At 41.1% G+C, this 17,116-nt stretch overlaps 1 protein-coding gene across 1 annotated transcript in view; it reads right to left on the reverse strand.

The window, feature by feature from the left end:
- Positions 1-16,570, reverse strand: part of GOLM1 (golgi membrane protein 1) — a 55,012-nt gene extending 38,442 nt beyond the window's left edge. The window contains exons 1-3 of the mRNA XM_054031952.1: positions 16,381-16,570; positions 6,280-6,427; positions 1,993-2,172 (exon numbers count right to left, since the gene is read on the reverse strand). Coding sequence (XP_053887927.1) covers positions 1,993-2,172; positions 6,280-6,408 — 309 coding nt within the window. The 5' untranslated portion in view covers positions 6,409-6,427; positions 16,381-16,570. The remainder of the gene's footprint in view (positions 1-1,992; positions 2,173-6,279; positions 6,428-16,380) is intronic.
- Positions 16,571-17,116: the final 546 nt, after the last annotated feature.

Genomic DNA, 17,116 nt, shown 5'->3' on the forward strand with positions numbered 1-17,116 from the left:
CACCGCATTTCAAGAAAGATGTGGAGAAATTGGAAAGGGTCCAGAGAAGAGCAACAAGAATGATTAAAGGTCTTGAGAACATGACCTATGAAGGAAGGCTGAAAGAATTGGGTTTGTTTAGTTTGGAAAAGAGAAGACTGAGAGGGGACATGATAGCAGTTTTCAGGTATCTAAAAGGGTGTCATAAAGAGGAGAGAGAAAACTTGTTCACCTTAGCCTTTAAGGATAGAACAAGAAGCAATGGGCTTAAACTGCAGCAAGGGAGGTCTAGGTTGGACATTAGGAAAAAGTTCCTAACTGTCAGGGTGGTTAAACACTGGAATAAATTGCCTAGGGAGGTTGTGGAATCTCCATCTCTGGAGATATTTAAGAGTAGGTTAGATAAATGTCTATCAGGGATGGTCTAGACCGTATTTGGTCCTGCCATGCGGGCAGGGGACAGGACTCGATGACCTCTCGAGGTCCCTTCCAGTCCTAGAATCTATGAATCTATGAATTGACAGAAGAGCTCTATAATGGAATGCAAAGCATTGTTCAAATTAATGGTAGATACAGAGAATGGTTTCCTATTTCCACGGGAGTTTGTTCAGCAAGGCTGCATCCTGTCACCATCATTGTTCAAAATCGGCATTGACTGATTGGTGAATAAGCTTCAGGAGGCAGTTGTCAGTGGCAGGTAGCTGAGCGCCATTCTACTTTGAGATCTTGAATGTGCTGATGACATCATCTTGTTGGCTCAATCTGGCATATGGCTGCAGCTGAAGGCCAGTCTGGTCAGGCAAGAGCAGGGCACATCAGTCTGACTTTTTATTCAGTTAAAACAAAGTCCCTGGACATTACCATCAAGCAGCCATTAGCTCGAGATTACAACCTGGATGAGATGTCGAGCATGTGACAACTGTCAAATATTTGGGCAAAGTCAAAGACAACTTTGGAAGTTGTGAACACTCCTATAACAGCAGATGCTACCATGTTTCCATCCCTGCAGCGGCATCTGTCGGGATATCATGACATCAAGCTTCCCAAGAAGCTGCAGAAAACCAGTTACACAAAGGCTGTTGCATGTGAAAAAAAGGTCCTGAGGAAGACTGAAGACCACTGCACTGATGTTTTCAGTTCTTGTCGTATTCATCAGATGCTCCATAGCAAGTGGCAGGACAAGATCAGAAATAAGGATATTCAAAGCTTAACCCAGCAACCACCTCCATCAGCACCAGCTGGATTTCACCAGCTTTCTTGGTATGGGTATATTATTAGAATGGAAGACCAATGAATTCTAAAGCACGTTTACCAAGGAAAGCCCATACATGGCCGGTGATCACATGAGGACCAAAAGCTTCGGTGGCATGCTAAGATTGGCAGTGATGGACATAAACTGAATATCCAGCCAGACTACCTTAAGAACCAAGCCACAGATTGATCCAGGTGGTGTTCAGCCTGCAAAGAGACCATGACCCTTTGGAATTTACCATCATGATGAACAACAATATACACAGAGGTTTTTTGACACAGAAAGGACCAGCATAGGATCACGAGGCCAAGTTAAGTTATTTTTATCACTGACTTCAAAACAGGAGCAGAGTTTGGTCAATGCTAAGGACTTCTGAAAATCCCACCTGTAACTTCTAAAGTGCTATTTAGCAACAGCATCATGTGCTATACTTGTTATATTATAACTGCATGTAACGCATCCATGAGACACCAGATTTTGGTGTATTGCCCATTTTGTCACCTATCCCATCCCATCTCCTAGAACTGGAAGGGACCTTGAAAGGTCATCGAGTCCAGCCCCCTGCCTTCACTAGCAGGACCAAGTACTTGATTTTGCCCCAGATCCCCAAGTGGCCCCCTCAAGGATTGAACTCACAACCCTGGGTTTAGCAGGCCAATGCTCAAACCACTGAGCTATCCCTCCCCCCCAAATAATAATCCTATGAAGGATTATTTTCTCCATTAAAAATTATTCATCATTTATGTTACAACTCTGAATACCTTCTCATCCTGGTGCACTTTATTGACATTTTCCATCTGAAAACCGTGGAGGGACTGGATTTTATCAATCTGCTCACGCTGCTTCTCTAGTTCTCCTTGGAATTCGTTCTTTTTGAGTTCAACAGCCCCTCTCTCTGCTGCCGCCCTGCGGACTTTCCTTTCTAGTTCCATAATCCGACTCTGAAAGGAGGCAGATAAACAAGAGATAAATATAGATGGTTCCTATAAGTTAGTGTTACAAGGAGTATTTCTTTGTATGATCTGACTTCAAACTTTCTGTGAAGAGAAAATCTGATTCACCGGTTATGGATTTTCAGTCTACCACCTTCATGTTCACTGGCTACTTTTTATATTGCATTTATGGAGTGCCCCTCATCTCAAAGTTGTTGCCTAATCCATTGAGTGGTTATTGATTTTTAAGAATTTCCAATTTGTCACTGATTAGATTTGAGGGTTTAAAAGGCTTTGGTCCCAGAATCAGGCACAGCAGAATTAAGTTCTATGTCTGTTTGGGAATCCGAGTGTGCACAACGACAACACTCACACTGAGGGCAAAGCAAAGCTTTAAATATTTGTATTAGTATAATTAATAAAAAACAAATGTTTCAACCCAAATAAAAATGCTTAAGCTAGGGTCTTACAGAATATAGGTCTGTAGGTTTCTTGCATTGCCACTACATAAAATACCTTTAAGATAGCTCTATGGCCTACAAAGAGTCTACAAAATAATATGCCATTTCTATTAAGAGGCCACTTCATCCACTAGTGAAAACCAGTAGCTGTTTAACCACACACAGCAACCTTATGGAACAGTTTAGGGCAGGGAGCAAATACCACATATACCTTATAACTAAACCTGCATGAAAAGTGTCATTAGAGATTGAAATATACAAGTTGGTTGGACACCAGAGTTAAAACCCCCACCCTCGCAAAAAGTGCCCTAGGGTCTTTAGTAATTAAGTGGTCAGAACGTGTTTAGGTCTCAGAGGAAAGACACCACCACTCAGATCACCAATAGATATTTCTTGAAGAGCTACCCAACCTCTGACCCCCCATGCAAGTACTGCCCCAGCCTGACTTTCTTATTGTGTGTGAATAGGTACGACCACAGCAGGTGGTGTATGGCTGAAGGGCAAAGATACATATTTGTGAAGAACCCAACTTTCTGGATCGCTTCAAGACCATACTGAGAACCAGTGGAAGATTCAACAAAAGAAATATCACCATCATATATAGAGAAAATGCCAAGGAATTAAGTCTGGGGATTTTTGGTTTGTTTGTTTTTTAAGAATTGATTCAATTTTTGCAGGACACTCTGGAGGTATCTCATATGTTCTGTTGCTTGTTCTCTAAGAGTCATTTATATACTTCCTTCTAAGCTGTGTAACTGCTAGAATCAGTAGAGATTTTGGGGAGGAGGGTGTACAAATTTCAACAGCATTTGTCAAGCATATTAAAACATCTACAGCCTCAGACTGAAGCTTATACTCAGTCTGGAATCTAACAGGATGTATCAAAATCATCTTATCTACTGAGTCTTCAAGAGCAGAAGCCTTGTTACTCCACAGTATGCCCTGCTAGACAGAGCCACGTTTAAGGAAGCCACTTGCCTACCCTTTAGAGCTGGGGTTAAGCTCCTACACTGCAATTACCATAGGAGATGAGAGAATGGAAAAACAGAGAAAAATGCTCATGATTAAACCGCAGGAGCAGAGAAAACTCATTCCATCTTAGTCAGTATGGCTTTAAAGTCCTGCCAAGAAACTGTGTGAGTAAATAGAAAGTGTTTTGAAATGTAATGGTAAAGACTCTAAGTGCAGCCCAACCCATAAGATCTGAATGGTGCTTCTTTCAAACTGTTGCCAAGGCACTGGATTGGTTTAATGGAAGTAAAGAACTTTACATTTCCTTTGGGGAAAGGCACTGCACAATGTAGGCAATCAATAATGGCAAACTCACCTCTATGTTACTGAATCAAGTGTGATCCAGGATGGTAATGACTTTTGATTCACTATCTGTCATCAGTTTTGTGGCCTGTGTCATGACTTAATGGTCTCAACCTAGGTCTTAATGGATAGGTAACAACTACCACAGAGAGGCCAGGGACTAAAGAAGCTTAACTAACCCCATAAGATATGAAATTCTGTCCTCAGAAAAGGGCTAAGACACACTGGAAAAGCAGTGGTGAAAAATTTATCCTGACATTAAGTCATGACACAGTATGGTACCAGTTCTGCAGGAAAAGAGGATTTGGTTTCTAGGGCTGTCAATCCAGTTAAAATTCAGTAAACTCTGAAGATCTAGCATCTGTTCCATAGACAAGGTTGTGATGAGTTTTCTGTTACAAACCCAGTTTGACAATTCCTCCCCACAACTTCACCAGAAATGAACCAATCCACCCAGCATAGTTCTGGTGTGCTGTTCCGCCAGGGGAGACATTTTTAGAAGAAAGCGTGGGGTTAATTGTGACAGATATTGTAATTACATATAGTATCTTGGGGGAACATCTTTTATTAAATTTATGTATCATTGTGGGCCAGGGTTTGTATATATGATTGTGTTCTACTCCACGGGAAGGGTTACCATGGTTCCTACAAGAACTAAAACAGTGGGGGTGATCACAGTGAATCACTCTCATTATAAATATCTCCAGAGAGGTGCTACCCAACCCCGACCGCCCCAGGGAAGTTTGCATATACTGGTTCAAACTGAGTTTCCAGAGAGTAGGAAAACAAAGAAAAGGGTTTTGGCTTAAAAAGGCTGCATTTAAACTGTCTCAAGACCTTCTGTCGAAGGACCTCAACCTTGAAGAAGGGTTGGAAAGACTTTGGTCTACTAGGGTCCCATAAGTCTGATGGGTGATCTCTGCTTTTAGCATGCATATAGGAACTTTTGTGGGATTTTTTGTGCATTTTCTCTGTAATGCTTTCACCTTATGAATACATGTGTTTGCTTAAAAAGAGTTGTGTGATAACTGATAACTGCTGGCAATACACTGTTCAGAGCCCTCAGAGAGAAAGCAAAGCACAGGCAATGGCCTTCAGGCACAGTGGCTTGCTAAGGGTATCATAGTGTACAGTAAGTGGCTGTGCAACTTTGAAACACTCCTGGTCAGAAGGGAGTGGGACAGGGTGCTTACCTAGACACAGGTGATGGCTGGAGATCTGAGACCTGATTGGGAACTCCTGGAGTGGAGCATAGAATGGGGGATATAAGTGCAGTTATCCTGCAGCTGTGACAGTAATCAGATAAGGTGTTAATGGAAAAATAACAGGGATATTTCACTTCAACGTTAAAAAGGAAGAATGTCATAACTCAAGAGCAGCTTGGCTTAGAAACATCAATCTTGCAATTCGATTCATGTGGCCAGACTCCCTGCAGAACCTCATTAGCTAGTTTAAGAACGAACATTCATCGTCTCAACAAAACAGCCAAAGACACAAGTCCTCAGCAAGGTCTATAAAGCAAATTAAGATTACACACGTGGAGCCCCATTGAATCTCAGTTAGATTGTAAGGTCTGATGAGATTATAAAAAGCCCCAGCTCAGTTAACAAGGACCACAAGGGCCCCAAGCATTCATTCATTCTGTCTTGCATAACTGCAGTAATTTGTTCTGCACCGCATTTCCATACATCAAGATTAGATAAATTTGAGAAATCTAATGTAGGTGTCGCAGTCAAAATCTTCCTTAAGAAAACATCATTGCCTTGAAAACAGTCAAAGTGTCATTTTTAAACACCCCTCTGAAAAAGTAAAAAGAGGTTTTCTTATGTCTGATAGAAATAAAAATCTGGGAAAGTTACTTTGCATTTTAGCTTGCCTGATACCAACTGCTGCTTGCCTCTTTATATAACTCTATAATGTCCTAAGCAGCAAGGGCAGCCATAAGCCCAAATGCAGGAGCAGGCTAGGAAAATTTTGGGAGACAAAAAAATTGGCAGTACCTGATAAAGAGCAAAAATGTGGTGTTTCAGTGGTGATGTACTGAAAAAACAAAAACAAAAAATCAACCAAAAACCAAACTTGAATATTTAATAACAAGGGAAGTTTATCATGGAGCTATAATAGCAGTATAAAGCTACAAAATTGAATGGATAGGACTGGCTAGTGCTAGTGCAATGCCTTTCACAGATACTTCTCTTCACCCCTTTGCTGGGATACTATTAGGAGTGGAGATTCGCAAAGTTTTGCCCTGTTTTGGTTTGTTTTCATACAGTCCAAAAGAATAAATGCCTTTAGCAGCCATATCTATTTGAATCTACAGGAAGGAGTACAAGAATACTACCTGTAGATCAACATTGCGAGAACTTGCAATCCAGTAATTGAAACCCAAAACGATCATACAAGCCACAAGCGCAGCTATTAGAAGAGGTGGAGATTTCATCCCTCGACGGCTGTTTCCTAGCCCGACCATTTCAAAAGACTGTGGAAATCTGTAAATTAAAATAAAGAAGTCACATTACATATTTCTTTGCTAGGACAATTTCATGAATATATCAGATTTTTACTGGAACTAAGAAGAGCTGTGGTTCTAGTTAGTTAGGTAAATAAGAATTGGAGTATACCCAGCAAGGAAAGCATTATCCCCTGGATTTGTAACCTGAAGATCACAAGGCCATACTGTGCCATTAGTTTTTATGGCAAATTTCACTGGATTTCAGTGTGGAGTACTGCATAAAAGCCTGATGAGATAATAAAGAGCCACAATAACTGTCATACTGGAACAAGCCATTGTCTACCTAGTCCGTTAACCTCTCTCTGGCAGTGGCTAATGTTGGATGCTAACTGGGCAATGCTACTCCATTGGCAGAAGGAGGAAAGGGGTAGATTTTTTTTGGTATCTCATCCCAGTTGGTGATCAGTTTAGTCCCCAATGCAGTAGGCTAACTTAGGTCTTCATTTTAAAAATTGTCCAAGCTAGTATAATTTCAGATTCTTTTCTTGGTGACATTGACTACTCCAGCTCCTTTCATCAGGAGAGAATATAGAATAATGTTTCTTCCTGATATTATGCTCTTCTCCTGTGCTTGCAAAATGACAGATTTAAAGCTTCCTTTTTTGCAAGTTGTAGATTCTGGTGGCACAGGTTTGGCATTTGCATAAAGGGCAGGGAATGGTGCTACACTATGTGCTATGTATTATTTGCAGGCATGAGGAGAAAGCATAACAATGACAGAATTTAAACATCTTGCCTAGGTCAGATGTGAAGAGCTGTCTTAGGATACCTCTTAGTATATGAAAACCTCATTTGAGAATTTTGAAAAACATGCTTGGTTTAGTGACTTTAAAAAATGCTTTTTTTAAAAGTGTTGTGTAGAAGTTTTAGTACTCATAATTAGCCTTGTGTTTTTTAATTTAGTAATTATTAAATCCATTGAAAATTTTTAAATAGTTGCGTTTTTATTCCACTGGAATACACAGCCATCACAAATAGACAAATTACTAATGTCATGGGGAAGTTAATATACACATACTGATCCACTATCATGACTGAAAGAATGTGTTGATCAGTAAATTAGTTCCTTAGTTCTAGTAATGTGTGTGTGATTATTTGACAGATGTACATTATATACCAGAAAGGCATGACTTTTCATTTGAAAAAAGATTAAACTGCTCTAAATGGGGCTATTCATGACATATTAGAGCTGCTCCTTTGTGTGCATTCCTCACACCTCATATCTTATTTTAAAAGACCGAAACAACAAAATAAGTGAATGAAACATTGTATTTCCACTTAAATACACAGAAACAAAGAACACAAAAGTTGACCCTGAAGAAAAAGACAATTGTTTTAGTATTGCAGCTAAATAAATATTTTACTAATGTATCTTTCCCCCACCCCCCAGAAGACACCTGCATTCTCTAAATTAAAACCAAAGTTTTACTGATACTGGAAGTTGCCTACTGGAAAGTTTTATAAATGTTTTGGGGCCAATCCATTGTTGAACTACACAACTTTGAATAAATAAATAGAACCCACTTTACAGTTCTGAAAGTTCTGTCTTTCTCATGCATTCAGGTTGGACAGAAGATGCACTTCCTTTGCTTTAACCAACCTCAGATTTAAGGTGTCAGCTTTCCTTTTGAGAAAGAAGCTGAATTTCCTATGCCTCAACCAACATTACACTTCAGGTATCAGCTTTCTATTGGATTATTATTTAATTTTTAATCCCAGAGATTTGTTCTCAGCATCTAGATCAGGGGTAGGCAACCTATGGCATGCGTGCCAAAGGCGGCATGTGAGCTGATTTTCAGTGGTACTCACACTGCCTGGGTCCTGGCCACCGGTCCGGGGGATTCTGTATTTTAATTTAATTTTAAATGAAGCTTCTTAAACATTTTAAACCTTATTTACTTTACATACAATAATTTAGTTATATATTATAGACTTATAAAATAGACCTTCTAAAAACATTAAAATGTATTGCTGGCACACCAAGCCTTAAATTAGAGTGAATAAATGAAGACTCGGCACACCACTTCTGAAAGGTTGCCAACCCCTGGTTTAGATGAAGCAGTTAGAATAATATGTTTCATCACATTGCAGTTCTTCAGTCAACAATGTTGTGTCTTGACATTTCAAGGATCTCTAAATAGCTAGTGATCTTACCAACGACCATGTAGTAGTCAGCATAATTGGGGAGTTAGGTTCAGCATTAAATATGAACCTCTTTCTTTTGGAGGTGGAGAAAAAAAGCTATTAAATCAGATGTGACTATTTTAGGGACAATCCTGAGGTTCTTAAGCATCGAGATAAAACTTCAATTGACTTAAATGGGCACATTTAATTAGTAAGGTATATAGGTTCAAACCACACACTGCTAACGCTTGGTCTGTGCAACTTCTCATAGTTGTAAGATATTTAACAATTCTCTTGTGCCAAATCAGATAGGAATTACTTTGTTTTGGCATGCAGTGCTGTTTCTATAAAATGGAATATTTTGATAAATCTAGGAGCAAAGAGAAATGATCACATTATGTGGAAAAAAACAGCTGCCTGTCAGTGTACTTCATAAATATACCTCTCAGTGTATTTCACAAGATAGCATCTGTTCTTAATGCCCATATGAGGTCTAGCAGAACAGGGCCTCCCCAGTCTCATTTGGAATCTTAAGGCATACTGTAATAGACATAATAGTAGATTTCCTACAGCCTGAACATCCATTATATTACTTGTACCAAAACTCTCGAGAATCAAATAAAAAACAGCTACAGAATAAAGTATCTTCTCTGAAAGAAGCTACATCTAAGATTCTGTGTGCTGCTCGAATTTCACAAACAGAAGTGAGCCTGATGCAGCGGGTATGAATAGCAAACACAGAGTTTGGGGACATTGCCCCAATTTGAATGGGATGGATTTTCTATTAATATTTCGTACATTCTCTGAATAGATGTGTTTTTAATAAAGAGACCAACTAGCTATCCCAATGGGATGCAATTCCCAGTGTCTACCTTATTAAGTATTTAATGATAGTGGAAATTCCCAGCAGATCTATGGATGGAAGTAAACCAAATCACAGAGAGGGTGAAAGAGGGTATCAGCAGCTAGTGAACAGCAGAGAAATTGATTTTATTGCTTACCAGTATTACAGTGCCCTAGTAGAGCCTGCTTTAAAAATAGTTGACACAATGTTTAAGGTTTTGTTGTTCCAATTAAGCAATGCCTGTTCTTTTTTCTTTCCCCAACCTCAAGAGGGGTAGGGGAATGCACAAAATACCAGACTATTTTAGGGTTTGAATAGCAAGCAGGGCAGAAGCAATGCTGGATAAAGTTGTATAACCCGGTATCTGTCCTGTCTTTGCTGCAACAGGAAATAGTGTGGCTTCTTGAAAGACACCTGCCTTCCCTAAAAAAAAAAAAAAAAAAAAAAAAAAAAAAAGTGTGGCTTAATTGGAACAACAAAGACTTAAATATAGTCAGCTGGCTATGGGTGCACTTCACATGTGCAGGGGGATGGTGGCACCACCAAACAGAAGTCAGCCATTGGTTTCACTGCACATGGCACAGGATTAAGAAAATCTACAGCACAGCCCCAAGGGGCCACCACAGGCACTGTGTAGCTACATGGAGTGGAAGCCATCATGGAAGGAGCAGCAAAAAGGGGGGGGGGGGGGGAGTTTATAAAAATGAAACACAGAAGACGACACAAGAACAACAAAGCGATAGGGGCCAAAAGAGAGAGACAGATACAGTGACAATTTAGTCAGTGCATGAAGTGAAGGGACATATGTGAATATGTGTCACTATGTAGTGGAATGCTACCTGTCCTTCTCAGGAAGGCTCCAGCAAAGCCGTGGGAAGCCTTTACTCCTCCTACATAGCATTTGGAAAAAGTCAAAAAGCTCTCATCCATGACGAAGATAAGAGGTGGCAAGAGAGGGATGATTCGCACTGACACATTAGTTAAATGACATGGAATAATTGTTTTTTATATACATTTGAAATCTAGCTTAATATCACCTCAAATTACAAGCAAAATGAAACTTTCATTTTTAACTTATTCTCTGTATTTAGTTATATGCTTACTCGTTTGCTTACTTGCAAACACTGAAAGATTATACAATATGGCACGAGATATTGCAAAGCATATTGCAACATTCATTCCAATTATTTCATAAAGTGTCATTAAGTTGGTGGGTGGGGGATTTGGCAGTTTGAGGTAGAAGAGACAAGTCATTTTGCAAGCCAGAATAATTTACTTTGGAGACAGACTGGCTGACTAACTGCTAGTAAGGCAGCCACACTGTTCAAATGAAGGAACTGTAAATTCAGCATTCACCTTCCCATGTGGAATGGCTAAAAAGCTCAAAAGGGATTTCAAAGGATTTGATAGATTGTTACGATCCACAAATGTGATAACCCATTGCTTATATATAGTTCTCTCCAGAAGTCCTGATTTTACCATAAGAACTGCATTGTTAATGGGTTTGTCTCTCTGGAAACTCCATAAAAAGTTGCTTGGATTTAAACAGTTAATATTCATGAAAACATTGTTCTGTACTTTTCTGAGAGTTTAGTGTTCATATTAAGTTAGTATCCCAGACCCCAAATCAAGATCAAGGCCTTATTGTGGAAGATGCTATAAAAAAAACAAAACAAAAATCTTACCACATGAAGACAGTCTTCTCCCCAAAAGCTTACAGGCTAAGTAGATAGACCTGAAGGGGATCTCTTTAAAGTTTTGAAAGTTACAATAATAGGATCCCAAACTACTAAAAATCAGAAGATTCATCAAAAAGTAAAATAACATTCTTTTACTAGGAAGTTATTATTTTTAGAACAAAGAAGGACCCATGGTTAAAAACAAGCATTCCCAACAGAGAATAAGGGAGAAAGGACCCTTTCAGTTAACAAGCAGCAAAACTTCCATCTTGAAAACAGAAATAGAGATGTAGTTTTACTCACCAAATGGGCAAGAGTCTGTTAAACTGTTATCTCTGTTTCTGCCTGCTTAAAGTACCTAGATAGCACTGCATATTTGAAACAGTTTGTTACACAGCTAAGCAAGCAACTTAGTAAATGTTACAAACATGATTATATAGATATTAATTTGTACAATGTAGCTGTCTGGTGGTACAACATATAGTTATTTCAATTGCTATGTAAGTAGTTTTTGATTCATGGGTAAGCAAGTCACATTAAGTAAGTAAGCAAGCCCCATCATACAGGTATTATCATGAGATTAATGTGTCCAGTTACCTGCATAAAAATATACAGGAAAACACTGAGAAAACACATAGCAGGAATCCGATTTGTCCTGTGAACCCCAAGTTTCACGTCCCTTAAAAACTACAGTAACTCCACACTTAACGTCCTCTTGCTTAACGTTGTTTTGATGTTACGTCACTGCTCCATTACAGAGCATGCTCATTTAAAGTTGTGCAATGCTCCTCTATTATGTCGTTTGGCCACCTGCTTTGTCCACGGCTGGCAGCCCCCTATGCTCCCCCACAGTGCCTCCCACGCACCGGTGGACCCCAGAGGAGTTACCGTACTTGCTTACAAAATCAGACATAAAAATATAAGGGTCACAGCACACTATTATCAAAAAATTTCTTACTTCCTCATTTTTACCATATAATTATAAAATAAATCAACTGGAATATAAATATTGTACTTATATTCAGTATATAGTTTACAGCAGTATAAACAAGTCCTGCCTGTGTGAAACTTTAGTTTGTACTGACTTTGCTAGTGCTTTTTAGGTAGCCCATTGTAAAACTAGGCAAATATCTAGATGAGTTGATGTACCCCCTGTAAGACCTCTATGTATCCCCAGGGGTAGCATACCCCTGGTTGAGAACCACTGCTCTAAAGCATCTGGCAATAGCCACTGTCCAGAGTGCTTGTCTCTAGGAGGGCCACTGGTTTGATCCAAGATGGCAGTCATCATAAAAAATAAATTAAAAAAAAAAGAATATATTAGATGTTGAGTGAGTCAATATTTGTTCAAACTATCAAATTACCTCTTTTTAAAGTCCACAGGAAATGAATGGGTAACATTTAGAGAACATAGCAAATTAAACTGCTTAACATTTTGACAGGTTTCAGAGTAGCAGCCGTGTTAGTCTGTATCCGCAAAAAGAAGAACAGGAGTACTTGTGGCACCTTAGAGACTAACAAATTTATTAGAGCATAAGCTTTCGTGGACTACAGAAGAAGTGGGCTGTAGTCCACGAAAGCTTATGCTCTAATAAATTTGTTAGTCTCTAAGGTGCCACAAGTACTCCTGTTCTTCTCTTAACATTTTGATCATTCTGATACAAGCATCATATGAAACCCCTCTGTGATTCACGGGCTCAGAGCCATGATAAAAGGGAGAACTTAAGCCACAAATAGCTTGTTAAAATAGCCAGGAAATACTGAAATGTACTATTCCTTCCTTCTTTGTTACCACTACTCTATTACTTTAAATCAAGGAATATTTATTTTCTCCTTTAATTTAATACCCTCTGAGATGCCAAAAGTAGAACTAATTGCTTTAACAATTTTGTCCTCCCTATACTTAATAGATAGCAGAACCTAGAGAGGTTTGTGGCTCAAAATAGTTTGAAGTTTCAGAATTACATATACATTTCAAAAATTAACAGCCAATAAAAGTGTTTTCACAACTGATTTAGAAAATCCAACAGCAACTGTTGTTTTAAATAAATATTCCCTTTGATTTATTTGCAACATTGAGAACCTGAAAGTGAAATTGACTATGAATGAAAGCAAGACTGAATAGCTTAATTGCACAAGCAATAAAATTCAAAAGAGTAAAATCACCATAAATAATCCCCCTAAACCGGATTTCTTATGTTTTCAGTTTTAATAACCTAGGGTGTGACTAGTAGCAGGGAATTGGAAAGTTTTATACAATACGATTATTACTTGTAATGTGCCATTTAATACCACCATCTAAAACAGAATCTCACAATGCCTCAAGTCCACAAAAATGCCACATAAAACAATGTTAGGAGAGTAAAAGGGATGTCTAGAAAAAAAGCACCAAAGTGATGCTGCAGTCTCTCTCTTCTAATGCCACTGCATATGGCATTTGAACCCGGGGAAGTTCTCTTCTTAGAAAAGCATTAACATTGCAACCACTGCATGTTGCCTCTTAACACCTTCTGCTAAGCAAACTGTTGTTAATTTAAGGGCTTGTCTACACTGGCAATTTACAGCGCTGCAACTTTCTTGCTCATGGGGTGTGAAAAAACACACCCCTGAGCTCAGCAAGTTTCAGCGCTGTAAAGCACCAGTATAAACAGTGCACCAGCGCTGGGAGCCGCACTCTCACCATTGGTAGCTACACCTCTCATGGAGGTGGGTTTTTTAGAGTACTGGGAGAGCTCTCTCCCAGCACTGTGCCGTGACTACACAAGCCACGTTAAAGCACTGCCGTGGCAGCGCTTTAGCGTTGCCAGTGTAGATTAGCCCTAAGTGAAAGGGACCCATCCCATGATCAAGCCAAGTTAAAGACAGGAATAGGCCTTCGAATCCCTAAATTGTTCTCAGAGTAGCAGCCGTGTTAGTCTGGGTTTCTAGTGTAAGCAAAGAACAGTGTGGCTCCCAATTGTTTACTTCTTTGTCTAGGCATCTTGCATGATGTCAACAATTCAACTCAACAGTTTACCAGTGTTTGTCAACCTTTTTGATAGCAGGGACTTGCTGCCTTCTTAAACTGTATCATGGAGATCTCGGGGACTGGCGCCATTCCATGGAGTGGGCGTTGAGAAACACTGTACTAGACAACTGATTTCATATGTTTTTGGGGGAGTGCCTTATCAAGTGGGAGAAATGTTAAAAATAGGAAGTCCTTAGCAACAGAACAGTGGATATTTAGAATCCATGCAACAGTTAGGTTAGGGCAGGGTCCCTAACCTCTTCTTCTTGATACTCTGGCACTTGTCTTTATTTAATTTCATCTTGTTGAGTTCAGATCAATTCTCCAATTTGTCACGGTTATTTTGAATTCTAATTCTCTCCTTCAAAATTCTTGCAACCCCTCTCAGCTTAATGTCATCTGCAAATTTTATAAGCATACTCTCCTTTCTAAGTCATTACTGAAAATACTGAATTGTTCAGGACAGACCCCTGTAAGGCCCCACTAGAAACACCGTTTCACAGAGAACCATTTATAACTACTCTTTGAGTATGATCTTTCAACCAGTTACGCACTCACCTTATAGTAATTTTATAGAGATCACAGTCTCCTAGTTTGCTTATGGGCAAGTCATGTAGGACTGTGTCAAAAGCCTTACTAAAATTAAAATCTATCACATCTAATGCTTTCCCCATCCATTAGGACAGTAACCTTGTCAAAGAAGGAAATTAAGTTGGTTAGGCATGATTTGTTCTTGACAAATCCATGCCGGCTATTACTTATTATTGTCTAGATGGTTACAAGTTGATTATTCAGTGATTTGTTCCAGTATCTTTCCAGGTATCAAAGTTAGGCTGACTTGTCTATAATTACTCAGGTTCCCTTTGTTCTCCTTTCTAAAGATAGGTAGTATGTTGGCCTTTCTCCAGTTGTCTGCGACCTCACCCATCTGTTTTATGAGTTCTCAAAGACAATCACTAATGGTTCTGAGATTGCTTCAGTTAGTTCCCTAAATAGCCTAGGATGAATTTCATCAGGCCCTGCTACCTTGAATACATCTAATTTAGCTGAATATTCTTTACCCTGCTCTTTCCCTATTCTGAAATCTGTTTCTCCCCCATGTTAATATTATTTATGTTGTGTATCTGTGACATTTTAAAGTAAAGACTAAAGAAAAATAGGCATTAAACACCACAACCTTCTTAATGTCACCCATTATTAGTTCTCCTTCCCTGCTCAGGAGTGGATATTTATATACAATACACAAAAATGTATATAATGTAAATAAATATGTGCACACACACGCCCTCACCAGTCTAAGCAGAGGTTCTAAGGGCTAGTCTACACAGGCAACATGAAAGCGCTCTAAAAAAAACCACCTCCACAAGGGGCGTAGCTACCAGCGCTGGTGCACTGTCTACACTGGCACTTTACAGAGCTGAAACTTCCTGCACTCAGGGAGGCGTTTTTTCACACCCCTGAGCAAGAAAGTTGCAGCGCTGTAAACTGCCAGTGTAGACAAGCCCTAGATAAAAATAAACATGAAACATTCACAATCTGGCAGTAAACCTCATCTGATAATTACCATGACTGAGCAAGTTTATTTTTCCAACCACTCCTTTCCCTAGCCAAGTCTCCACTCCACATGCTAAAATCCAGCCTCTGGGTTGCTCCTTTTTCCATAGACCATAGGCAAGCCCGGGAGAAAGGATGAACCCCCTCCCCAAATCCCTTTCTGGAACAGAATCAGAAGGGGACACTTTTCCAGAATAGCCTTGTGGTACTTTGCTTTCTTCTCTTACTTCTCACCATCCCTGCACCAATCAGGGGGCTGCACCTCAGTATAGTTGGCTGCACACTTAAATGCCCCACCCCACCCCCAAGAGGTGGCTGCATTTCAGTGGTGGGTGAAGAAACTCCCCACCAGAGAGACAGTCTGCAAGAGCCGAGAAACACTTTGCCAGCTTTCTGCGGAGCAGGGATTAGCTACATGGCAGCTGACTGACACAATCTCTGCGAGGGACCGTATCACATGGGGCTCCCTCCAGCCTGCTGACTGCCCCCACCCCCCCAAAGCTGGAGGGGGGAGGGGAACTAGTCCCCTTCCCTCCATGGCCAGGCTGCTCGCCTCGTGCACGTTCCAGCCGAGGCATTTGGTGCAGCAAGGAGCGAGCCAAGCAGGAGCCCGGCCCGGGACCGAGGCAGTCCCCGCAGGGATGCGCTCCCGCCGCGGGGGAAGGGCAGGAGGAGGCGGGGTGGGGGAGCCCCGCAAAGCGGCGGCACCGAGACTTACTCACCTTTCTCCGCCGTTTGCAGCGCTGCTCGCCGCGGCACGGCCCGCTCCTGAGAGACAGCCCGGCCCCCAGCACCTTCCCGGCTCTCAGCAACGTCCCCGCGGCCCCCGGAGGAAGGGGCGGCTGCTGGCGGCGCGGCGGACAGAGCAGGAAGCGCGGCGAGGGGAGCCTGCCAATGAACGGGGAGGGAGCTGAGCGCTCCCAGGCAGGTTGGGCAGCTCCCTCCGCCCCTCCGGACACCAGCCGGCTCCACGCTCACGCTGCTGCGCCCCGGGGCCGGGCCCCACGCGTGTCTATCGCACCGTCGCGGCACAGGGACAGTAGCCAGGGCGCCCCCCATGTGCCCGCTGCAGAGGCAGCCCCAGTGCCACAGCCGCCCCATTGCACCAGCCTCGGGCAGCCGTGCAGGCATTGAGGCCCGGCCATATCTTGACCAACCCAGACACCTAGTAGCAGGAAATAGGAGGAAACCTTCCCATCTGCCCCATAGCACCACCAAAACGCCCCCATGCCTCCGGCAGTGGTGATTATGGACAGCGCTCCTGGGGTATGGAGCCCCCTGACATTCTTGGGATGTTTTTCCAATGTTTCGTTTGGATTCTTTTGTTTGGAATTTCCAGTAGAACCTCTGAGATAGGAACACCGGAGATACGAACTGACCGGTCAACCCGCACCCCTCATCTGGACCTGGAAGTACGCAATCATGCATCAGCAGAATTAAAAACTAATAAAGGAAATG

Source organism: Malaclemys terrapin, chromosome 6 (genome assembly GCF_027887155.1).
Source record: "Malaclemys terrapin pileata isolate rMalTer1 chromosome 6, rMalTer1.hap1, whole genome shotgun sequence".
Lineage (NCBI taxonomy): Eukaryota > Metazoa > Chordata > Testudines > Emydidae > Malaclemys > Malaclemys terrapin.